This window comes from Macrosteles quadrilineatus, unplaced genomic scaffold (genome assembly GCF_028750875.1).
Source record: "Macrosteles quadrilineatus isolate MER2022 unplaced genomic scaffold, UCM_ALF_1.0 Scaffold_9__3_contigs__length_116548681, whole genome shotgun sequence".
Classification (NCBI taxonomy): Eukaryota; Metazoa; Arthropoda; class Insecta; order Hemiptera; family Cicadellidae; genus Macrosteles; species Macrosteles quadrilineatus.
In genome coordinates, this window is record NW_026542602.1 from 44,865,904 (window position 1) to 44,893,452 (window position 27,549).

At 29.9% G+C, this 27,549-nt stretch overlaps 1 protein-coding gene across 8 annotated transcripts in view; it reads right to left on the minus strand.

The window, feature by feature from the left end:
- The window catches only part of LOC129003810 (longitudinals lacking protein-like), a 586,728-nt gene that overhangs the window by 140,372 nt on the left and 418,807 nt on the right, over window positions 1–27,549 (minus strand). Inside the window, exon 5 of one of the 8 annotated variants that reach the window (XM_054432125.1) lies at window positions 3,441–4,125. The exons of 6 other annotated variants lie outside the window; for them this stretch is intronic. In XM_054432125.1, coding sequence (XP_054288100.1) covers window positions 3,509–4,125 — 617 coding nt within the window. In that variant the 3' untranslated portion in view covers window positions 3,441–3,508. Of the gene's footprint in view, window positions 1–3,440; window positions 4,126–6,050; window positions 6,326–27,549 lie in introns of those variants that run through there. One more of the 8 variants, XM_054432127.1, reaches the window with a different exon arrangement.

Consider the following 27,549-nt stretch of genomic DNA (forward strand, 5'->3'; position numbering starts at 1 on the left):
TCTATAGAACCTAATCTAAATTAAGTAAATTATTAAAATTAAATATAACTTGGTTTATCTAAGTTTTAATATAGTATAACACTAGCAAAATATATCTAGCTATATTTAAAATATTTGTTAACTAATTAAATATAATGGAATAAAATCTACAAGAACAAAATATTAACAGTTAACTGTATAAATTTTACAAAACATAAGTAACTTATATCCTATACAAGAACTTCAGTTGAAATTCAAACGATGGTCCCTACTTCACAGAATATACGGTATTATATTATTATATAATACAGTGTAATGTATTATTATATGGTATTTCTTTTAATATTGGAAAGTGTTTCAACATTATGTAGTTTTAATCTGTAACTCCTAACAAGTCATAAAAAGGTACTGTAAACAGTAAATAAATTGCACGATTGTTTTAGTTGTAATTAAATAATTCTAAATTCATTTTGCTGATCCTCATGGAATTCTAAAATCAACGAAGAATAAATTATCCATCCAATAGGTAAAAATTAGAATTTGTTTTGTTTTGCCTTTCAGTAAAAAATTAGTAATCTGGAATGTAAAGCAAAAAATAAATAAATAAGCAAAAGGATAATGTTTTATAACATGGTTTAGAAAAAACATGAGGGACAAAGCAACGAAAACTGTTTAAGCACAGATCGGCGGCTGTTAGTTTTATCCAGCATTTCCCCATCTAGCATTGGCCTCGAGCCTGTACATGAATTGTCAAGAAAAACAAAGAGTTAACCGGTGTGGTACAAGGGAAAAGGGGTGAACTGTACGGAAAAACTGTATTGGCGACATTTTTACAGTAACCTATGACATCGCTGCCATGGACTCGTGATCAGTTGTGCTACCAATTGAGCGACTGACTCACTAGAAGAAGCTGGAAATAGAATCTTGAAGTAAGAAGACTTGAAGTATTTCTACTAGTAGTGTTTCAGAATATTTCATTCCAATGAAGTAAATTTGAAATATATAGTCAAACATAGGCAATAACTTGTTATACTTAATTAGAAGTCAAAACTTAACTATAACTTAATCATAAAGTTTAATAAGTTGGCAATCCTGGGGACTCGTTGATGGCAGCGTTATGAAGGAACCTGACATGGTTTTGTACGTGACTCTTACGTTTGAAGCGTCGAAAACATATGTGACACTCAAATTTCGGCTCTTGGCCACATTCAAAACGCTGATGTCGCCAGAGATTACGTTTTTGGCGGTAAACCTTGGAGCAATCCTCGCATCGGTAAAGTCGTTCCGAATCTTCTGTATCAACTGGAACTTGCCACACAGCTAGACACAAGAGAGAAGTAGGTTAGTAATCAAGATTTATTTTCGGTAGCTGTTAGAGTTAAATTTTCCGTAAAAATATTTGTCTTGTATATTCGGGTTACAACACATTGATACACTTAAGCATTTTGTAAACTTTAAAACATTTATTATGTTACCAATTGAATACTCGACTGACTATTCTAACCCAAATATGAGTGAAGGATGAGAGTATAATGGAGTGAGATGATCTGGGTGGCTTCTATTACTGGCAAAAACAGCTGTTAAGTCCAAATTAAGTCCAATAGTCAAGGTAATTTGGATCCACTAATTTCTAACCCATCAAGAGGATTTTTTTAATTTTTTGCAACCCATTTTTTTAAACTATGGTGCATAAATTTTATAGACTCATTTTTTCCACTTTGGTATCTTGCATTCAGCTATAAATATTCAACACTTCAACGTGTTGAATGCAGTTTAATCATGTATTTTAAATATTATTTGAAATGATTGATTTAAAACCTACATATAAGTGATATGACGATAAAGAAAGTCAATATCAATAGTCTATGTTTATTTTAAATTATTATATCTAAACATATACAAACCAATGTCCAATGACTAATCCATCAACTAAATGACAGGCTATAAAATGATTTGTAATTTTGGTAATACATTTCTTTCATTATTTAGAGGCTGTATGAATGATATGAAAGTGTCTATGTATTTTTTAGCATGTATTTACTAAATATAAACAATTATTTCCGTCTATGAATATTTCCTTTAAATGTCCATCATTCTCCAGTTTTGTTTAATGTATATGATTTCTAAATACTATTTCATGTCTGAACTGCAAATTAAGGGAAGAAATAACAATAAAATAATGTACACCTTTAACATACACCTAAAGCTAGCAGAGTAAAGTAAATAGCGTCTAACTTTGAAAGAAAAATAGACACATATTCAAACTCCCAACAACTTTGTAATATTCAAAACTTGCATCATACAGAACTTACACCCAATGAGGGATTAGACAGTTTATACCTATGGTATACTCAATAGTCAAAGGTTGACATTTTGTAAATATGTATCTATTGCCCTATTGGTTTAATATTTTTATTTACCGTACCATACAAAAGGAATTATGAGCAATGTACATGTTGGATCAAAAGGAAGATCTTTTGGTGTTTATGTAAAAATACCTAAATAGCGGATTTGTCCACATTAAAATCATTATTAACAATTAAAATAAGTGAAGTGTTCAAAACAATATTATCGGCTGCACTTTAGTTTACGTACTACACTCATTCGAATGAATAATATCGATTATTCGATATATCGGTTATTTAATTTGGTTAGTTAGGTTAGGTTTCAACCTAACTAACCAAACTTGATATATCAAATGAAATAATTGATATATTCATTCAAATGAGTGTATGACGTAAACTATAGTGCAGCCATCTTATCTAGGCCAAGAAATAGGGATTATAAATTTACAGAGGTTTAAGAAAAGTACAAATTTATTCATTGTAACACAAGGTTCCAATTTTTACAAAAAATATTACAACTTAATCTATGATCTTAAATCAAGCAATGATTTTTTTCTGCAAATCTACAAAACTACAAAGTCAAAGAAACAAACAAATCTTAAATATAATGAACACAAAATACAAGGACACTTAAATCTAAAATCGTAAGAATGTAAAATTGAAAAACCCCTTCAAAAATTCAACTTATTACTCATATTATTTAAAAACCTAATTTCATTTTAAGACTCTTAAATTATGTTTTATACTACAAATAGAATGTATGAATTACTTAAGAATTATTTAGAATTTGAAAGCCCTGCTTCTTCTTTTACATAACAATTAAAAAAAAACATGTTTTAATAAAAACGATTTTGAATCGTTTTGGACCCTAATGATTAAAATATAGAACAATCAAGTCATAGTGGAACATTTACACAAGAATGTTTGTAGTTAAAATACAAAGTAAAGATTTTAAATGAGTCAAACATTAAAAGTAAAAATCTCTTATCTATAAAATTTGATGAATAAAAAATTTTACCTTAAGGAACTTTATATTTATAAAAATCTAGTCAGCTTTGAGCCAAATCACTCTGTACATAAAAAGATATTCATAAAATACTCAGTTTTGTGTTCAGTTGTTCAAAATCAAACTGAATTCCACAAGTCAGTCAGGTATTACCATAGACTGAACACGACTACACGGACTACATATTGTAGATATTCCGTATGTTCGGGTGCGCAGCCAAGCAATGTGCTTGCAGATCTGCTTTGCTGTAGAACTTACTGGAGCAAAAAGCACACCAAACGTCAGGAACGCACTTTTGCTGTTGGTGCACCTGCAGTTCCTTCTGGCAATTGAACTTATTGCAGCACTTGGGACAAGAGAAGACCGGCATCTGTGGTATGAGAGGTTTAATTTTTTGGTGCTGGTGGATGTTGTTGACTCGGGTGTGCTGTATTTGCACTCCGGGATGTTGCACGCTGGTGTGAATCATTAGTTCTACGTTGTTGAACAGTTTTGTTGGGCAAAGTTGACACTGGATCTCTGGGACCAAAGGCATTTTGACATGCTCTCCCATGGACGAAGGGGTGACCACATACACACTTTCGAAGGTTGGAAGAGTAGGCGCAGTGTGAGAAAGTGAAGTTGCGAGTTCCGGCTTCACTTCCGACATCATGGTTTGCATTCCGGTCTGTATGGGAGTCGACACTCGATTAACGATCGGTGCACTCACAGAGAACGGCTGGTTTTCCATGGTGGGCATCACAGGAGGCATTGTGATCTGCTCCATCTTGACCATTTGCGTCATTTGCATGTTACCTGGAAATAAAATAGAGTTAGTGAAAGTTCTTTATCAAGCGAAAAAATACAATATATATTGGTTTAAGTACTATTACTGGAAGTGTGTTCAACTGATATCCAGAACTGATATCCAGAAAGTCACTAGCAAGATTCTCAAAGTGTAAATACTTGTTTTCAATATTTCACTCTAGAATAAGAGCCAACATGACTTTAGATGGAAATTCTGACGTTTGTGAAAATGTTTGTTCTTTGTAATTTGAGTATCTTGCTATTTCAATGTTTACAAAAATATCTTAGTAACATGGGAATACATTTTATATTTTAAAACGTATGGAGAAAGTAAATGAAACTAAAATAAGGTTCTAAACATTATAAAACAAAGGTATTAGTAACAATAAAACAGCTTAACAGTAGTTAAGTTTTACCTCAATACCATAGAAAACAAACACACAGTATATACAAAATATTGTAACAGTCATAATTTACCCCTCATAAAAAGATAAATGGTACAACCTATAAATAATCCAACAGAAACATGTGTACATAAATCTTTAATACAATAACATTTTATAAAATATGTTTTGGTAACGTGGATGTTAAATAAATCTTTGGTCTAGTAACTAGATTTGGTTTCGTTAACATAATCAGCCATGCGAACGGTAACTTCTTGGTTGTGAATGGTTCGGATGTGTTCTCTGAGATAATCGCCTCGTCGGAATTTCTTGTGGCAGAAGGCACAAGTGAACCTTGGAAGTTGATGACAACCGAAGATCACATGTCGTTTTAGGTTCTGTCTCATCGAGTAATTTCGGCCACAATTTCCACAACGGAAGGGTGGTGAGTTCTCCGAAACATCGGATAGGGAGCAGACTAAAAACACAGGAAATCCGTAAAATTATTTTAAAATTGTTTCAGAACCATTGTTTAAACCAAAGTGCAGAAAACAAATTGTGCCAGGTTAAGTCAACATAACAAATTTAGTAAAAATTAGTGTTCTTTCTTGTGTAGCAGCATTTACAAGCATAATTGCAAATCACAGAAAAATCTGTGCATTTAAATATACATGCAAAACAAAACATAAACCGAAGTTGAATCGAATGCAAAGCAGGTATATTAGCAGACAAAATGTCAGGCGCTGAATGATTTTTTTGATACAAACAAAATATTGTAAGGTTAAAAAAAAACATTTAATTTAAATTGAAATCATACAATAAGTTAGAAAAACTGGATAAAAAAATTCAATATTTTCTTATTTGAAAAACTTTCACAACATCAAAATTTCGTTTTCCATGGTACTTGTGAACAAAATAACACTGTTGTGAACAAAATTCTAACATTAATATTTTACAAAAAGCTATTTTGCAAAAGTATTTAAGAACGTAAGGCTTAACCTTGGGTACTCAAGACAATTTAAATTTTTGTTATTTGAAAAAACAAAGCTCACAAGTAATACCCATGTAAGAACCCTAGAAGAAGCTAACTTCAAAACTGTAACAGCAAATACAAAGATTTTTTAGTTGTTTAGCTGTTTCAAATGGCTAGTATTTCATTGTTTTGATTGTAATGTGAACAATTCGTGAACAAGGTGTTTTTATCAAACGTTATAGTAGGCTCCTAATTTTTTCAATACTTTTGGTGTACAAGAATTAAAATGTTAACAAATAAGTAATGGTTTTAACAAGCACAAAATATAAAACATTCTATTCAATTATTTATTGTTCACAAATGTAAATAATTTTCCTTTTCTCACTCTTTAACAAACATTTTCTGTATGTTTTAGATAGTAAAAAATCAAAACTGTCTTAAAATAATGTGGACTAGGTGGCGTAAACACTAAGAAAAGAGGATAAAACTAGTAAGAACATTTTAAGGAAATTCTATTGAATGTTGTCTGTATTTTATTAAAAATAAGAATCAAGGTAAATCAAATCAAACCAAGAATATCTTCAGATTAAACATCAACTGATGTTGGAGACTTCTCTTGCGTTCTCTTTGGTGAAGCCATGAATAACAATGAGATGCTCTTGAAGGACAGATTTTCGTTTGAATCTTTTACCACAATTTATACATGAAAATTTAGGTTCCTGTCCACATTCGTAGGCTTGATGTCTCCGCAGATTATAGTTCTGTGTATATGTTTTCCCGCAGTTGGTACACGTGAAGTGGTTTTTACCAGTGCTGCAATTTATCTTTTGCACCAAATCGGTTGATCTCCTGGCTGCAATTCATGTACAAGTCAAAATTTAGTTTCATAGTATAAAATATTCTTATTCAGAATGAAAAGCGTAAAGAAAATCCTGATAAATTGATAAAAAAATTTAGTTTTGCAGCCTAAAAGCAAATATTTGTTTGATTTGGAAGTTATTGAGGATTTTTTTACTTTAATCTTTTACATATTGGTAAAAAGGAATGCTAGGTTATACCAACAATTTTAAATTTGAATATGAATAAAGTTTTCTTAAAACCTGATTTTCAGGTGGATCTAAATTAATTTAGTTGGAGGCCTATGGGATTAATTTTGGATCGAAATACAATTTGTCATTGGGTTACCAATAAATGATGCTATCTCAGAAAAAGTTGTCTGTAAACCATAACAAGACCAGATTTGGACCATTCTTTATAAAAATATAAAAAGTATATTTAAACAAAAAAACCCTTCTCAATATGAAACATAAAACATATTTAAGACAAGGAATTAATTAGATTCAAAACTATTCATAACTATTTTTATTGCCCTTCTACAAACTTTTCAAAGTTTTCAGCAATCTTATGAACACCTACGACATGTTTCAACGCGTCAAACTTGAACTTGAATTTCCTGGAGCAGATTGTACAGTTGAACCTTGGTAGTTGTCCACATTCGTAGTTTTTGTGTCTTTTCAAGTTTCCTTTCTGTGTGTAGGACTTTCCACATTCACATTTGAACCTGTGTAAAGTGTCTTGATTTTCCCATTCATGCAGTTGAGTCTTCCATCCACCGACTAAAAAGAGCAGGTTAAACTCATAACTTGTGATGATTATGAGACCTTTACATTGAAAAAACAACTCATAGTTGTGGTGGATACATCAAAATAGTGATGAAGGAAAATATTTAGTAAACTCATTGTGTAGGGGATTAAAAGCTTAAAAACGGACCTAAAACCGTAAAAGGTTGATGAGTTTTGATAGTATAATACATTGAGATTACAATGAATACATTTTAAGAAATCATGGTAGGTAGGTACTTAAGTACCAACTTATCTTATCTTGGCAATGTTTAGTTATTGACTGACTTTAACAGATAATTTATGTAAAGGATCAGCCATTTCTCATAAAGGAAGTAGACTTTTTATTTACTTTGTAAAAATATTACCTTAGAAGCTTACACAATGAAATGAACAGCCATGATAAAATTAAATGGTATCATAAATGCATCTTGAGTTGTCAATATTTAGCAAATAATTGTACCAGTTGCCAATCAAATTTATCTGTGGTAAGTAGTTGAAATGGGAGTTAACAACACAGCTTCCACTTCATGGTAATCTTCTAGCACCACGTTTAAATCAAGTGCACAATTTATTTGTGCTTTATTAATTCTTTCATTTTAATTCCAAAGGCCTAAATTACTTTCTTTAACAGCAAACTTTAAGGCCCTTTCTTGTAAATTGTTATAAACAATAATTCAGGGAATTCTTTGCAGGGGAAAAATTACACTATAAACTTAAAACCTATTTATCACATTCAAAAAAATCACAGATACTAAGACTTCACAGAAAATCAACACTTTTCTGATAGATAAAATCGTTCAATTGTGGTACAACGGGTACGGCAGGGAACTCCGAGATCTTGGCCTTGCATCGTGACATGTGTGCTTGTAAGTTTGCTCGATGTTTTGCTCGTCGTCCGCAATGAGGGCACTCGAACCTCGGAGGCTTCCCACACTCGTAGGTTTGATGCCTGCGCAGGTGTTCGATCCTGCAGTACGCTCGGTCGCAAGCATCGCACTTAAAGGACTTGTTGCGGCCGGTCTTCCCGTACAAGATGTATCCTGCAAGTTGTATAAGACTGTTAATTTTTCACCAATTTTTTTATTTGTCTAGCAAATTCTTTTATTGTTTTTTAACAAGACATTTAGAGGTTTGTGGTATGATTATCTGTTTTAAAGCAAAAATTTATGTATTTTGGGAAAACATTACAAAAATCTACCTTTACAAGTTAGTTGTACAAAATTCAACTTAATGGACTAAATAAATGTATTAAAAATTTATGTATAAAATGTATATACGTAAGTGTGAACATTTTTCAAAGTTCTTTACTTACCATTTCATGAAGATTTTGTCATACCATGTTTTAAAGAAGTTTTGTTCTGTTAAAATTAAACACATTAAAACAGTCAATAATTTAAGTTTAATTATTCAGGAATAAACTATAATATAACAGTATTTAATGATTTTGTAGGGAGAACAATGCTTTCCATTTAATGAGGTGATTTACAGACAGAATATGATAACCCGAAACAGATAAAACTATAATGACAAGACAACTGAAAAAAATCCTATAATACCTAAAAAAATATGCTTAGGTAGGAGGATTTTGTTTAGTTTGCACTTTTTCCAACATACTGAGCAAGGTCACTTAAATTCATTCATCATTTAAACTTAAAGAGGTGAGAGAGATTTTGCCTACATGAGGATGTACGAGGACACCCATCTCTTTTTGGCCGATTTGTAATACTGTCAACAGAACATAGATGAAAACAAACATGTCAAATATCAGTAAACCTTGCACTTGAAGTAAAATATTCATACGGATTAAGAAATTGATAAACATTGCTACGGGTCCTGGTAAGTCAATTGTATTATTCGTACAATCAGTATTTGTGGCAACAAAGCTTAAAAGAAATGAATTCAAAGAATGAGTTAAAATTCATGGTTTGACAATAGTGTCTAATTGTCGACACTCCAAATAGATGTATATTTATTATATATCTTAATATATGAATCTTCACGTCTTGTTACATCTGGGTATTTTTATATCAACTTTGTTGTATTTTCTTTTCTTATTATGGTATACACCATACTCTTTCGATATATTACCTGCTAAAGTTTATGGAACAATAAAGTCTATGTGGAAGAATTTGTAGTTTATGTTTATATTTTGGTCCGTAGGATTAAACATTGATCAATTAAATTACATACAGCATCATTAACACGTTAGTTCAATTCAAAACATGGACCAGGTTTACATTTTGGATTTTACTAATTCAATGAAATCCTTACATTATGATTACCTGTTTCAGTTGGAAAAATAAATAAATTATTCAGCTAAAAATAACATTGAGAACTGCATCATACAATTTACTGTCTTTGCACGACAATTGGATTTCACAAATTTTCAAATCTATTTAGTTTGGAAAGATTTCTGTTGATTTTTTTAAATTATGCACAGGCCTACTACAAATAGGTCACGTGTATACTAAATACAAGATATGGAACTACACATTCTTTGTATTTTAACTTAACAACAGGATATTAAAGAATTAACAACTGTTTTTGAATTAATTTATTGGTTAGCTTTACATGGGAATGGAGGTGTAAAACTCCTATAAAAAGTAAAAACTATTATTATAAACTATAAAATATTAACAACATTGCTTTATACAAATCAAGCCAAATATGACTCATTAACATGGCAGCAGGTTTCCTTTACATATATACAGGGAAATAGAAATTTCCATTTTGATTACACATAAGTAAAAATGATATTGATTATTTCAATTTTGATTACAAAGACAACATTTTGATTGTAGCAAAGTTAGTTGGTTTCAATTACATGTGTTCTTACATTAATGATTATTGATTTTGATTTTTACAACTACTTTTGACATTTTGACTATATTGTAACATCTTATACAAAATACCACAATTTTACTACAACAATTGTAGGCTTAATGGAAATAAATATTTACTGTTGAATTTTACACAAGGATTAAAATATTGAAAAACTAAGCAGGTAGACCTATTTTTATTTCAACAGTTCCTGAGAAAGGTTAAACAAATGTTACATGATTACAAGTAAAATTAATTGTGATGTAAGAATCATAATAAAACAAAGGATCATAATAGAATAAAGGATTTAATAAAGTATCTAGTCTTAATATTTAAAAAAATATTTGGAAAACAAGAAAACAAAATAACTAAGGATAACAAAGAACAGACTCCAACGTGCAAATAAAGAAATAACTAACGAGACAAATTTGAATGCATGTTTTGTAAACATCTATCGATTCATCATATGATTCATATGCATTCCCTGGAAATAAAACTCTTTAAAAATGTTTCTAAAAATACAAAAATGTAACATAGTTTTGCAATATTTTGCTCAAGCTTTTTCTATTTTGATATACTGATTTACACAGAGTTAATTAAAATAGTTTTTTTAAAATATATATGTATTCTATATATATTGCATATTCCAGTTTATATGGGCCTAAGGTGTACGTATCAAGTAAAGAAAGGTGAGAGCCAGAAAAGTCGTAGAATAAAACTGAGATGTACATTTAAGAGCACCGCAACATGAACCTATGACATTGCTGGTGTCTTTACATTATTTTAGATTATCTCTTGTGATATAAATAAAATCCCATAACACAATTTAACTACAGTAGAGCGTCTAAAATCCTAACTGTTCCAGAGGGTTTTAAAATATTGAATTAGCACGGAGACAAATCCAATTACAATTGTTTTACCAATTATTGTTTTACAATTTGTCGGGTTTACAGATTTTTGACATTCTACTGTATATTAATGTTTCAAATTGAAAAAAAAACATAGATCCCATTTAAGCCAAAAATATTTAATTATAAATATATTTTTTTAAGAAACCAATCATTGATAGACAATTTTTAGAAAAAAATCAAAATGTTTTCTTGACTAACCAATTCCTATTTTTGTTACATTCGAGTTCAATATTTGTATATTGATGTCTAATTCTCTACTTTGAAACAATTCTACTTCTTAAAGAGGGCTCTGAATTAGTAAAACTGTATTAATGAAACTGAATTTTTTTTATCAAGCCCCTACCAAGTCCTGTACCTCCTTTTCAAACAGCAAGTTTAAAAAGACACAGCAAATAACATATCAGAATATAATTCATCGAAAGATTAAACGTTAACATTCAGTGACTACTACTATATTTACTTGACCATTTTCTTTTGACTAACATCATTTTGATTAAATGTTAAACAATGATTTTTAGCCAAACCACTTATTTTATGATGAAATGCAGAATAATTCAGCAAAATGAATATAAAATTTCAACATATAGGCTACATTTCTAGAAGAAATTATTACAATATTTTTAGCGAATTTCCCTATAGGGAAGTAGCTATTACCGTAGGTCTCATGGTAAGACTTAGGCCCGGGACCGATTTACTTTTTCATTTTGATGTCCACAGAGGCCAAAAACACCACTCGTTCAAATTTTTATATATGTATATATATATATATATATATATATATATATATATATGTGTCCGTGAACACGATAACTTGAGTAATTTTTATCCGATTTTGATGAAATTTGGTTTGAAGGTGTAAGGCGGGATAAACTTGAATGAGTTCGCGATCCAGCATGATCGGACCATGGGAACAGGGTTTTATGGGGGGTTTTATGGGGTAAAAATTGGTTTTTCTCACTTTTGACCCTCAAAACACAAAATTTCCCAATTTTTCTCTAAACCTTCTTAAAGAGCTTAAAAAAACAAACAATTCAGTATATCAAAGTGTTTTTGTACGGTTATTGGTTACGGAGAAAACTAAAAAAATGGTAAATTAAAAATTCCCATGTTATTTTTATGGAGAATATTGTAAAATGTTGTAGTTTGCTTGTTTATGGATATATTTTCATCAAACTTGGCAAATATATTCATTTTATACTAAGCAATAATTATTTTACTTAAAACACACACTTTATTAGTTTCCTTGTAGCAGCAAACCTAGGTACTCGTTAAACCTAATGTTATTTAAATAGATCAATTGAAAATCAATTCAGCTAAATAGAAATTCGCTTAGGCGTCAGGTTTGCTGCGGCGGGGGTATTTGTAAAATGCAATTTGTTCACAAAGCACCTGGACAGAATGTAAAAAAAATGATTAGACTTCAGAAAAGATAAAAAAAGACTTCATAAAAAGAGAGATTCTTAAAAACGTATCATTTTTAAGAAGGGTAAAAATGATTGTCTTCATCCTGTACATACATGAAAATGTGTTATCAAAATAATATGCTTTTTTTATCACATATCGTACTTAAGAAACTCAGATAAGTGTTAAAGATACAAAAGAAATTCTGGTATGTTATTTAAAGATAGCAGAATGTGTCAGATAAGCTAGGAAAGAAGATAACAGAACTCCTCAAATATATATACTATGATAATAACAGAACTCCTCATATATACTATGAAGATAACAGAATTCCTGGGATTTGATATAATTAAGATAATAAAAGTATTGTCATAAAAATAACAGAAATACTAAGATAAGCTTTCCACATAATAAACTCTAATGATGCTTGGTAATTTGCCAATAAGTTGCAATTTGTTTTAACCACTAAAATGATCTGCTAATGTATTATTAGTAAATATCCCCACACATAATTTTTAACATTTTACTCATTATTTGTTGTAGTTGTTATTTGTACCTCGGTATACCTAGTATATAAGATTTTAATGATAATGAGTATTACTCGAGATTATATTTGTTCCATTTTTGTTCCAAAATTTGTGTTTGTGAAGTAACAAAATATCATTATTTTCAATATTGAAGAAAATATTAGGGTATGATAGTTTTACTAATTAGGCTACTAACATTTCATTATTTCAATAATTTAGTTACATACTCAATTAAACAAAACAAAATCAAACATTTCAGTATCACAATCAGACTAGAGTTCAAGCCTATATCCTTCAATGTTACACCTATCCTAGAATTAAACTCATTGTTTAATAATATCCTATGCTAAATACTCCTACTTGGTTATTTCTGATACATTATTTTCTAACGCTATAAACAATGTTAAATAAACATTTTTACATAAGATACAACAGTAAAAATAAAATAACTAACACCATTGAGATATAATCCCAATAGGGATGTTTTGACGACTTAGGAAATTTGTTAAGCACCCTACATAATCACTTAAACTGTCACCAAATCCCGACTAACAATACTTAAATAAATAACGATTTTGAAATAACACGCTCTTGTAGTGCTGAATTTGTTAGAAATGCAAACTTTCAGAACAAATTTAAACAGTTTGGTAACTACTAATTTCATTTTTAATTCTGAATAGTTGCACACAATTTATTATTTGCAGTTTTAGATATAAATAAATGTATTACGGGATATTATTGAAGTTATTACAGCTAAAACTCAAGATTGATTTCTTAGAGAAGACAAAACAGTAAAAGGAAGACTATAACCACATTTTTATCCCAGATCGAAAATAATAAAAAAACATTGTTGCTTGTTCCAAAAATGTAAATGTAATTGGTTAGAAGAACTAAAAGTTTGCATTTCCTTACATAAAATGGCACCTAAATAACACTACTACTGTCACTTCCTTGGTGAATATAGAATGCTTTATAAGCTTCAAAAAGGTTTTTATGGCACAATCTAACATGTTGCTGTAAGTTACTCTTTAGTTTACATTTCTTCCCACAAATTGTACACTGGAACTGGGGTTCTTTATTACATTCGAAAGTCACATGCCGTCGCAAACTCTCCTTTCGACAGTACATTCGATGACAAGTCTCACACTTAAACTGCGGCAAAGCTTCCTTCCTCGGCGGGGTCCACAACTGAATCCGAAGATCTGGAAAAGTAAACGACTTGTAAATATTTATTTTCAAGTAATCATCAATGTTTAAAGAATATGTACAAAATTGTAAAGTAAATAATTCGTTGCAATAATCATTCAATATTTTAAGATCAGGATATAGAGGAAAGTAAATTTAGGTATGTAAAGAAAAGAAAATTATAACTAAAAGATAGCCTAACTCTTTGATAACTTAAAAGAAATTTCAACAAGTTGTATGGTTATGTCAAATATATTTATTTATATTGTATAAAATTGAGTTTACCATAGATTGTTATGAAAATATTGGAGATTGACAATTGTATCACCATGTGAGCCAGGATTTTAAACGTGTGAAGTTTAAGTAAACCTCAAATTGAGTGTGCAGTTGCAATTTATTATTACTTTTTGAGTTCCAATTTTTAGTAGTCTATATAAAAACTGTATTAGGAATGAATTTTTGAAACTTTTAAAATCCCAACCAATTTTTGAAATTTATTTTAGCCTTTCCCCAATAATAGCAAATTTTTAAGGTTATAAAGATTGGATTTAAATAATTAAATCTAGCACTAGTTAACATCTGCTCACTCTTAAAGCGGTTTATACAAATTTCACACCTTTAAATTCTTCCTAAAACAGTTTTAAATCCCTACCACAAATTCATATCATTCAATGATTTCATTAAAATATATCTTTTTGAATGCAGACCTAGTCAAAACCCTCCTATGCTTACAAAAGCTATTTTAAATCAACAGTTTTTCACTTTCACAATACTAACAAACATCAATTTGTAGGGACAATTTAAAGACAGTCACTAGGGGTAGCTAAGTATCCGAGATACAGGTAGCAATTTACTGTATCCCGGACCACACACAGACTACGCTATAACTAGAGCAATACCTAACTAAGCAGCGAGTTACCTGCACCGACGTTAAGTTAACTACGTCTAAGCGTTTCAGTCCAGCTTTTGTTAGTTCTACCTCCTCCTTAGTGGTTAGCCCAAGCCACCGTAGCCTGCTCTTCCCATGTTAACTCAAACTTTCTACTACGTTGAATCGTACACTTGAAACTTTTCACAATTTTAAAAACTATTGGAAAAGAGTTTTTGGATCATGTAAAAATTACTGAGCCAAACTGTCTAGTTGATGAAGCTCTTGATCAGTTAGGTAATAGTTTTTACAATTTATATTTATTTATTTTTTTATGAAAAAGGAAAAATTGCACAGCTAAACTGTCTACTTGATGAAACAAATATCAAATAACACATCCAATTGAATTTTTCATACTTTTCACAACTGTTCTATAAGGATACTTTGAGGTTGTAAAAATTAGAGTGAAATGACAGCTAACGAATCCTTGATATTGTACTTGTCAGGGGTATATTTGAAAAAGTGATAATAGTGACCATTTGAAACTGACCAAATATTTTCATGCTGAGTTGGACTTGGACAAAGAAAGTGTTAAATTTTAACAAACACTTTATTGAAACATAAACAGACCCTTAATTAAATGAAGTTTTAAAAACTTTTATTTAACAACATTTGACAAAATAAATTATTGATTCTGTCATACCACCCTAATTGAAATTATATTCAAACCACACACTGGGATATCAATATACAGTAATCATAATGTTCTGTTAATACATATTTTGATGGTCATACAGTTTTCACTTTGGATAGAAATAACTCTTTTGGCATTTTATGAGCCATCAAATATTATCATGGTGATGTTTTTTAGAACCACAGATATAATGAATCATTTACACCTGCATTCTGGCTAATCAATGTAGCAGTATCCGATGGTTTAGTTTTGATGGTTAAGACGTTTTCCGATTTGAATATAAAATCTGAGTGAAAAATATTAGTTTATGATGATACTGTATAAACTAAATATTTCCACTGAATATCAGAAAACTCCCCAACCAGTGAAGATCACAATGAACTGATCCTTCAGTTACTGATACTGATCGAGTTTAAATATAAATATTTAAAGATATACATGTTGAAAGGCATTGATTACTAACTTAAACAATGATAAAATTGTTGGTCTTAGCTAAATCTTTCTTGGCTTTTATCAATGTAGGTAATAATTTGGTTTTTTTAATCAGTATCTCACAAAAAACACTTGAATGCACAAAACATTACTAGCACATGTAGAATCCATTTCAGTTTTATTGGGTAACTTATCACTCAATATTTGCTGGCACATTTTCTTCACTTATGCCTTTGAAATGCCAGACAATCTCTCTTGCAGTACTTTCATAATTGGACCTGACATCTTACTTCCGAACCCAATGTTACAAATCCAGAGAAATTGAGAACCTAAACTCAGCCTTTCGTTAACTACTCAATCTATCAAGCCATGTTTTCTTGCGACATGATGCTTAAGTTGAGTCCTGTACGTAAACTTTTTGGGACAATGAAGGCACTGCAGCTGAGGAGTTTTGCCGCATTCAAAGGTCAAATGCCGCTTTAAATGCTCCTTCCTCCAATAGCTTTTGCCACAGTTGGTACACTTGAATGGTTTGTCGACATATGAATCGTACTGACTGGTTTTGCCAAAATCAGGTGACGCGGAGAACAAGTTCGTACCTAAAGAAAAGTTAAATGTTAGAATAGTTGAACCAACTAACCAAATAAAACTTTTGGTTAAGAGTGGAAATTGATTTTTTTTTCAAAATGATTTGACAGAAAAATAGCAAGGGATTTGAGTATACATTTTCTGTGTTAAATTAATGTCAATCTAATCAATCTAAAAAAAAAAATTGGCTATAACTAAACACCCAAGAATATTAATCTCAGTTGCACTAAGATTTTAAAAATAATTCCCTAGTTTGTATGTAAGCGTACTTTTAAATACAATTAATTTTATTTTGGGGCAATAGAATGCTATTTCTTTCTGTTATTGAGCAAAATTGCAAACCAAGGCTAACTGCAAAAAAATTGTTTGGTATAGGCCTTCATAATAATATTGTTATTTGCACTGCCAATATATTCCTTCAATCTTAACAAATTTAAAATAGGCCTAAACCATCACACAATTTAATGAACCAACTTTATGAAATAGTTGTGCCTCACAGAATCACTACAGGTATTACAATTGATCTGCGCTCATTGAGGGTCTAGGTCGTCTTAAGTTTTGAAAGCACTGTAACCTATGAAATAAATTTGATAGGGGTGCGACGATAATATCGTATACCTTCGATCACATTAATTATTAATTAATGCTTAACAGAGCAGTACAAAATTGTAATCATCTGCTTTCAAATAGTCGTCATTTTTAAGCCAAGTCGTTAGCAATGGGATCCACATCAATAAGAGGTTTACAAATTACAAAAGTAACGTACATTTTATGCCCATCATACTTAACTAGCTAGTTTTTAAATTATGTTCAATAGTTACATTCATGGCATTTATGGCAAATGGTTGTAGGCTTCCCTCTTAAAATAAAAAGGAGGGAAATCTATGTCTCATGAGTTATGTGTCTTATTGAATTCAATTCAAACTTCATAACATTAAACATATTTTTATTTTTTGACAAACCAAAATTCAATGAAATACAATATAGTATTATTGAGATGGATTTTTCACCTTCATCACACTTTTTCAGGTTTGGACAGAGCAGTAGGAAATCAATATAAAGTAATATAATGTTCTGTTAATACATATATTGATGGTCAAAACAGTTTTCACTTTGGATAAAATAAAACTCTGTTGGCATTTTATGAGCCATCAAATATCATCCTGGCGATCATGTTTTTTTTTACAACCACGGATATATTAAATGAATTTACTAACTTAAACAATGATAAAATTGTTGGTCTTAGCTAAATCTTTCTTGGCACTTATCAATGTAGGTAATAATTTGGTTTTTTTAAACAGTATCTCACAAAAAACACTTGAATTCACAAAACATTATTAGCACATGTAGAATCCATTTCAGTTTTATTGGGTAACTTATCACTCAATATTTGCTGACACATTTTCTTCACTTCAGCCTTTCGTTAACTACTCAACCTATCAAGCCAATGTTTTCTTGCGACATGATGCTTAAGTTGAGTCCTGTACGTAAACTTTTTCGGGCAGTGAAGGCATTGTAGCTGAGGAGTTTTGCCGCATTCAAAGGTCAAATGCCGCGTTAAATGCTTCTTTCTCCAATAGCTTTTGCCACAGTTGGTACACTTGAATGGTTTGTCGACATATGAATCGTACTGACTGGTTTTGCTAAAATCAGGTGACGCGGAGAACAAGTTCGTACCTAAAGAAAAGTTTAATGTTAGAATAGTTGAACCAACTAACCAAATAAAACTTTTGGTTAAGAGTGGAAATTGATTTTTTTTTTTCAAAATGATTTGGCAGAAAAATAGCAAGGGATTTGAGTATACATTTTGTGTGTTAAATTTATTACCTATTCGACCTAAAAAATGTTGTCTAAAAATAAAATACCAAGAATATTAATCTCAACTGCACCAACATTTAAAAAATAATTCCCTAGTTTGTAGGCAAGCATATTGTAAATACAATTAATTTGCTTTTGGGGTAAAAGAATGCTATTTCTTTTTGTTAGTGAGCACCATTGTAATGCAAACCAAGGATAACTTCAAAAAATTGTTTGGTATACATAATAATATCGTTATTTACACTGCCAATATATTCCTTCAATCTTATAAATTTAAGATAGGCCTAAACCATCACACAATTTAAAGAACAAACTTTATGAAATAGTTCTCGCAGAATCACTACAGGTATTACAATTGATCTGCGCTAATTGAGGGCCTAAGTCGTCTTAAGTTTTGGTTCAGATAAAAAAATAATAATATGAAGAAACACAGCAGTATTGAGGGACCATTTCGTTACCATTTGAATGTAATGAAACACCGTTTTCAGGATGAAAAGTACTATGGCATATTCTGAATGTAAAAACTCAATAGTAAGCTAATAAGCACTGTAACCTATGAAATTTATTACTTTCTTAACAGAGCAGTACAAAATTTTAATAAACTTCTTTTAAATAGCTGTCCTTTTTAAGCCAAGTCTGTAGCAATGAGATCCACATCAATGAGGGGATAACAAATGACGAAAGTAACATACATTTTATGCCCATCATACTTAACTAACTAGTTTTTATATTATGTTCAATAGTTACATTCATGTCATTAATAGCAAATGTTTATAGGCTTCCCTCTTAATAAAAAAGGAGGGAAATCTATCTATGTGTTATTGAATTCAAACCAAACTTCATAACATTCAACATATTTTATTTTTTGACAAACCAAAATTCAATTAAATACAATATAATATTATTGAGATGGTTTTTTCGCCTTCATCACATTTCTTCAGGATTGGACAGCGCTCAGATACAATTTTCCATTATTTTATCACATATTTCGTGATAACTTTGCCAATAAGTTTCCTCACAAGACAAAGAAGCGAGATCATAATACATTGCACCTCTTCTTTGCCTGAGCTGATAGCCTAAAACAAAACAAAATTGTTAGTCAGAATTACCTTGTATGTACACAAATTAAATGTAAAACAAATCTCTAACATTATTCCTACACTCTAAACTGTTTCTGGTAATGTGTATTCATCGTTATTATTGTTTTTTATTATATTTGACCTTTAATGTGTGTGGATAAATTTAATTATAAATCTTGAAATGATTACGCAAAAATTTATTAGTTAATGAATCGTCTGAATACCTTTTTTTTGTTTTAAGTTTTACTGCATTCAATGTTGACGTTAAAAATAATATTTCTTAGCAAAAATCTACATAGATTTATTTGTATAGTTATTAAGTTTTTATTTCAATCTTTCCAACAAAAGAAATAAAGGAAATGTAGGAATATATTATATCTCTTTTATATATTATTTTAAGGTATTTGCGTTGTCTTGTTATATACTTTTTGCTTTAGGTAATACCTTGACCATTTGGCTTTTAAAAAGTTGTGACCATAGAATCAGCTGATTTTAACTACGAAAAGCATTTAACTATGTAGCAAAATTACATAAACATCCATTCAGTTAGCACCCATCCTCATATTGGCTTTAAAATACACAATTTGTTTGCTCCTTAAGGATAAAAACTAAATCTAAGCTTTTAACTTCAAAGTGTAAAAAAAACATAATACAAAAAGAAAATCCATTTTTTTTTAAAATCAAATTGTAATACCCTACTGAAATTAAAATGAAAAAAATTGAAACTCACTGGTTAGCCTCTAACCTAGAACCTTCATCTCCGAATGCTTCAAGACCATATGCCGAGTGAGGTTGCTTTTGTGGGCACACCTCTTACTGCAGAAGCTGCACTGGAAGATCGGCTCCAGGCCGCACTCTAGACGCTGATGTCTACGGAGATGTTCTTTGCGACAATACGACCTTGGACACTTATCACATGGAAACTTGCGGCTGAGAAAACTCCACTGTAACATATCTGCAGAGAACATTGTAGTCAGAAACTTGGTACCTCAATCAAGCTTAAAACTTAATTTTTTACATAATTAATATTCATTGTCCCAAGATTCCACTTAATTCCTGAAGGTGGTAAATACTGATCTTTGGGTGGCTACATTAGGCAAAAGGGGTAAAGGAGGGATAGAAGAATTTATGTTTTTAAACATACTCATGTTATGCCCAATGGATGTCTTAAGTTTCAAAAGGGAGCTTTTGGGAATTAAATGTTGTTGGGTCTCTATCACAGAGTAAGTGAACTTAACTAGAAGTTTACTTTTTCCCATTACTTTGTTTACATGGCAAAAAATTATAAAACAAATTCTGCCATACAGCTAATAAAAAAAATGTATTGGAAAACTAGAAAAGTTGAGTTTCATTTATGAAGATCAATGGTTCGCGCGTAACAGTTCTACAATACATACAAAGAATCATATATTATTCTCTTATAAATCCTCATTCCAAAGGAAAGCAGGGATAATGTAACCAATTGGGAATGAAGTAATTATTTATTGAGATGGTCAGGTTTTATATTCCAATTTAAAACACACATGCGCATGCTGTTACATTTTTTACCTTCCAATTTTTAATTCATCAACATTTTAAAGTACCTGTAATCTAGGTAAAGACAGAAAAAATAAAATGGCTTACAATGAAAATGTCTGAAAAAATATAAATTATTAATTTGTTTTGTATATCATAAAATTTTAACAGTTCTTACCAATTTTATATCAAATTAAACCTTTGTACCTTTAGGCCCTAAAATTTTTCTAGAAATCAATCTTTTGGGATAGAAAAGTTGTGCTTCAAAATCATGTGTCTTCTAAGATTGCTCTTCTGTGAACATCGTTTATCACAAAACCCGCACTGAAAGTTCGGCTGCTTACAGCATTCATATTTTAAGTGTCTTGATAGAGTTTGCTTACTCAAATAAAGTTTATTACATACTGGACACTGAAACTTGACGATACTTCCTTCCAAGTTTTCTGTCAAACAGATTGTTTTGCCCATGAATGCCCCTGCAAGTTCAGCAAGCAATTAGCATTTATTATTTCTTTAACAACCGATTATTACAGTCGGCACTTGATGATCCACCACTTAAGAACCAGAGAATGTAGGGTATATTGTGAATTATAACAATATCGAAATTAACATGTAAGCTATGAAATCATTTATCAATTTTTTGACTGCACAGACATTTTACTTATAATCAAGTATTTTTTTTATGAAATTTATACGTTTTTGTAAGGAAACAATCTAAATGTTGGTCTTTTTATGATCTAACATGAACTTTTTGTATGAAAACAACATCATTAATACGCCACTATGGCATCTAGTTCGAGAACCAAATCAGCACAGGACCAAAACAGGAACATTCAGATATAAAGGTGAGAAAATGTGGACTGTCAAGTTACAGATCAGGTGCCCACCGAAACTTTCAAACTCATCAAATATTTGATATACTTCTCAAAAAATTAAACAATTTCTCTAATTGAGAAAGGGTAAACGAACAGAAAGGTTTGTTAATCAATTTTTAATCAAGTAACCAAACCAACCCCTCCATGCCTCAGATGAATGTGACGGGTTAAGTTGCTTTTCTGTGAACAACGCTTTCCACAAACAGGGCACTCGAATTGTGCTGGCTGGCCGCACTCAAAATTAGTGTGTCTTTTCAGATGCTCCTTCCGACGATAAGACTTCCCGCAGGTCTCACAGATAAAGTTCCGCAGGGAAGTCGACACTGAAGCAAGCCAAGATGACAAGTCTGGAACGTTTTAAAACTTATGTATTTTTTTGTAGTTATGAACAGTATTAACAAAGTATTGTATGAAAATGTATTTAAATATGATGAACAGTATTGTTAGCAAATTTTAGGTAAATCGTCATTGGATTAAAATATAAAGTATATGCCCTCAAATTTCTGTTTCACTTGTTGTATGGATACAAATGTAAGTCTATTATTTTAAATATTAGAAAAAATTTGTATAGGTGTTAAGTAATGGCAAATTATATCTAATATCATCACAAATTATATCATCCTATCACTTGGCTAAATGCTTGGTAAAGTGATAGGATGATATAATTTGTGATGATGTAAAAGTCTTTAGAGTTTTAAAAATTCACTACAACATCGAAATATTTTTTTCTAATTCATTATGTCACCATAGGTATCACTCTTCGTAAAATAATAGGAAGAGACTAAAAAATTATGTAATAAAGTGTTATAACTAACCTAAGCTGGTGATTTATTGTAAATTAATTGAAATCAATTTATGTTAAAATGAAAATACATTTATTATTATTGTAGGGAACGGAACCCTTAGTTCAAATATGATAAGTTTTGTAATGTTTATCTCATTCACATATTGTAACATGATATATGTAATATCAAAAGGAATTTATTTATCTAAAAACAACATATAAAGGGAAATAAACAGTAGGCCTAATCAATAATTCCAACAATATTGTACTTAAAGTTTTTCACGTCTGGTTACAAAATGATTTCAACAGATTTTTAGTTGTGTCAGACGAGTGCACCAGCATGTGTTGTTTGACTCCTCGCCTTTGTCTAAACTTTCGGCCGCACACATTGCACTCAAACTTGGGGAACGGACTGCACTCGAACTTGGAATGTCTGTCTCTGTCTCTTTTGTACTTGTAAAACCTTCCACAGATTTCACATTCGAACCTCTCCAATCTGTTAAAGTCTTCCAGGAATCCTGCACAGACAAATGTATGTATATCCCATTTAGTATAACGTTTAAAAATATTTTACAAAAGCTAATTGTAAGTTCATAAACATAGGTGATGCTAGTAAATGGGATGGCATTTAGGTTATGATTGTTAAGAATACCATGTATAAGCTATGTTACGAATTAGTCAACGATTATTTTAATTTGTTCTACAATTTAGGCTCTAGATTCTTAAAAAATACTTTTAACTAGGTTCACCAGTCGGTTTTTATTTAAATGTAGGCCTAATACAATTCTATACTAAAAACAATAAATATCAGGTAAATCTAAATTACTCACAGAAAAAAAAACTATGATTGGAATTTGAAATAGTTTTTTATTCAATATCATCGGATTTTGTATAGGGAAAAAACATTGTCTTCTTGTGTAACAATAACTTTACCGTTATTGTTGATTTTGTTACCTGCTGGCTTTTTGGGTTGTCGATTAAATTGCACAAGTACAAATCTGGCAAACAAAAATGTGTTTTCTTAGAGCTCAAAAATATTTTTGCACATGAAAACCGGCATAACAGCAACGACATTCTTTAAATAAATTTTAATATTTTGAAAACCTAAGAAGTGACTTACCTACGCATCCATAACTTCCCTGGCATTGGACAGTATTAGAGAAGCATGGACAGTGGCCATGTGTCTGGTCCAGCTTGTCTTGATCCTAAACATCTTTCCGCAGACACTACAGCTGAAGGTTGGAGGTAAGCCACACTCGTAACGTGTATGTCGTGAGAGATCTCCCTTATGCACATATCCTCTTCCACACTTGGTACACCTGTAGTGGTGGCCTGGCGTAAAAACAGTCGTCATATTGTTAACAAAACTAGTCAAAGTTGTTGTTATAATTTGTAAGTTTTTTTTTTCTATTTTCTAAGAAAATTGAAAATGAGAATTTGAAAACAAATTTAATTATCAAAACTTGTCTTTAACTCATTACATTTGGTTTGTTAAATAGATTAATTTATAAATTTATCAAGTTTGACTTACTTTTTGAAATTAGTAAAATAGACAGTGAAAACCACCAAGTAAATGTTTTGCAAGCTACATACTTAAGTTTTGAGATTAACAAGGACAGAATTTTTCAAGTTTGAACTAAACTGTTTTTTTAAACCAAAATATTTGACTTAAAACAATTTTTTTATAAAAAGTAGATAATAATGATTGATTCAAAATTTTCTTAAATGTAATGTAACAAATTTAATATATTTTTTATTTTGGTTTTTATTTTAATCTTACTTATTATTAATTTGTTTTGCATCTTAGTTCATTTTCTTTGTATTTTCTGTATGGTTTTGTTTTTCTTACATTTTAATTTTGAGGTATAAAAGATGAACGATTCGCAAGTTGAAATTAATTGTTAAACAAATTTCTTACTATTAATACCTTATTATAAAATAATTATTTATGATGAAATAAAAAACTAATTAAGTTTGGTTACCTTGGACCAATTTTTTTTCTTTTGCAGTTAATTTTGTTTAAGGATAATTGGTTGATGTATGTAATGTAATATAGCCTAATACATTAAGTTAATTTATAACTTGGCCACAGATTTCATACAAGTCCATTTCTTAGCAGTCATATTGAAAGAAAATACCCTTTGAAAGTTGTTTTGTGAGAATTTGCGTTTACAAGAAACCACATATTGCTTCCACTTTTATCAAAGTAGTACAATAAATTATAGTACAGTTTAATCACTTTATAAGCATTATTCAAAAAAGTTTATTGGGTGATTAGACTGAAGTTAAAGTTTAATTAAGCAATGATGTGAATAAATAAATCATGTTACAATGAAAACAAATGTTTTGATTTTATACAATACAGTTATGACGCAAAAAATGTTGTATTCTTATTGTTAATCCTAACAAAATAAGTAAATTAAAAATATATTTGGTAAAAGAGCTTCTTCAGCCGCAAATATTTATATTCAAACAATCATGAGTTGCATTGATTAAATTAATTGTACATTTATCATGCCTTTCTAGTTCCATTATAAGATTTTTCACGATGTCTACTTTATTCTCTTAAAAGATCTATTGATAGTTTTTTTAATAAAAAAATACTAGATTCACTGGCATCATAACACATTAATATGGTAATATTAACAGCCTTTAACACATACTTCAGGCATCTGAAAAATTTTGTTTCCCCAAAATATGATTTTATATATCTTGGTCAATACTGTAGTACACAACTGTACTGTACTGTAGTACATAACTGTAGTTGTGGTATTGTTGTAAGGGATGAAATAAGTGCATCTCAGAATGTATAGCAATATTTATTAACTTTAAATGTATTTTACAAAAGCACCAATACAACCACATAAATGTATCCTAAGTCTGTACATAAGATGTTAAGAAAGGGAAGTAACATTATAATACCATAGTAAGTATGTACAATTTGTTTTAGTAAAAGATCAAATGTTGTTTAAAATATGTATAAAACCAAATAAGATATATTTCAATAAGCCAAGATTCGATTGATCTTAATTTCAAAACAAATAAAAACTAAAAATCACAAATAATATTGACATGAAAAAGACTTAACTAATATAAAATTTAAAATACTTTTTATACTTTGACTTAAATACTATACAATTTTTATCCTCCTAAATTTGTGAGTTTAAGTTTTTTTGTAAACTCAACAGGAAAATTAAAATAGGAAAAGTAAAACTAAGTTCAAAGGAAATAATTAAGTTAGTGTGTAATTCAAAGTACACCGAAAGAAATAACAAATTATGGTCCAAGAAGTGTGTTGGTGATCAAAGAAATTAATTTAAAAATTATTGCTGAAATTTTCAAAGGAAAACTGTTTCAGTCAGACATTTAATTAATATTATACTAATAAAAATTATTTAAAAACTAACAAGTTGAGAAATTAAAGGATAAAAAACTGTAGCTTTCAGTCTTATGTTTAAGTTTTTTTTTTACATATAGACATGAAAATGTTCTAGCCTGCTTATTTTCATGCAAGGGAAGAACTATGAAGCAGAATTTCCTTGATATGGGTTATGGACACCGACCATACATTAATAACCTACAATTATGACTATTTAACTAACATTACCAACTATCCACCTCCATTAACAAGATATTGAAGATATTAAAAATAACAGGTTAAAACATAACAAAACCAAAAACAGCACCCTGTATACAACCAGTGAAATTCAACAAACACTCTATTTATAAAATGTTAACAAAAAAATCTAAAACTGTTGCTTATCAATAGATGATTCACTAAAACAAATGTTCAAATGTATCAACACATAAACGAAGAAATAAATCAATTAATACAAAATTGTAAATGTTCCCCTCACACCTCTTGTAATAAGAGAACAAACTCAAACAAAACACATTAACAAAAACAACCACATAAAAAATGAAAACATTTTGATTACCAGGAGTATTATGGTACACTTATATACAGTTATTATTCTGTGTAAAAAGAACAATATAAAAAGTTGACACTGTAACAAAAACGACTAGATTAATCTAAAAATCATCGTGATGAGATAAAATCTGGTAAAACCTACAAAATATTTGTTGATATTGTCTTAAGACATTACTAAGGCATGTGCTATTGTGAGGTATATTGTTCTGTAAAAATGTTGTACATGATCACTAAAGTACTGAGAATATAAATAACTTATAAGTCTATATATTTATAAAATATTGTGCAAATAAAATTAATATATGTAGAGTTGACAGTTCAAATCTTGTACAGAAATAAATTTGATATCACTTACTTAATAAATTTAAAAAGAATGTAGTTTAAATACTAATCAAAAGTATAAAATAAGGAAAAAAAACAAAAGTCCTGGCAGTCTATTGCATTTGATTGTGTTATCATATAAAATATATCTTTCTGTATATGGAAAGTGTAAAAACATTTATACATGAAAACAGCCCCACATAAAATATGATGGCACTGATTATTGGCAACAATATCAAAACTAATGACTAGCGACTTATCATTATAACGAATTATTCATTGCATAAATTCATTTAGAAAATAATACTTTAATCAATTTCAAAATTGAAATACTAATTGATTGTTTATAAATTATTGGATTGTGTAGACAATAATAGTGTAAAATATGTGGAATGGATTCTACTTAATTTACAATTCTGGCATCTTAACAAATGCTCTGATCAATTACTACAATAGTTGCATATAAAATACTGGTAATAACCTAATACATTTATTTATTTTTGGCTTTTTATGTTCCAATAGTAAAAACCAATCACAAATCATTACAAAAGTAATATTCATCAGTTTAAGTTAAAAAACAATAATACAGATTAATAATACATTTAGGGTCTAAAACAATAAAAGTAGTGCGTTGCAATTTCTTTCATATCACAAATTACTATATTTTAAACCTTCCTTATGGCACATAGTCTTAACAATAAATACA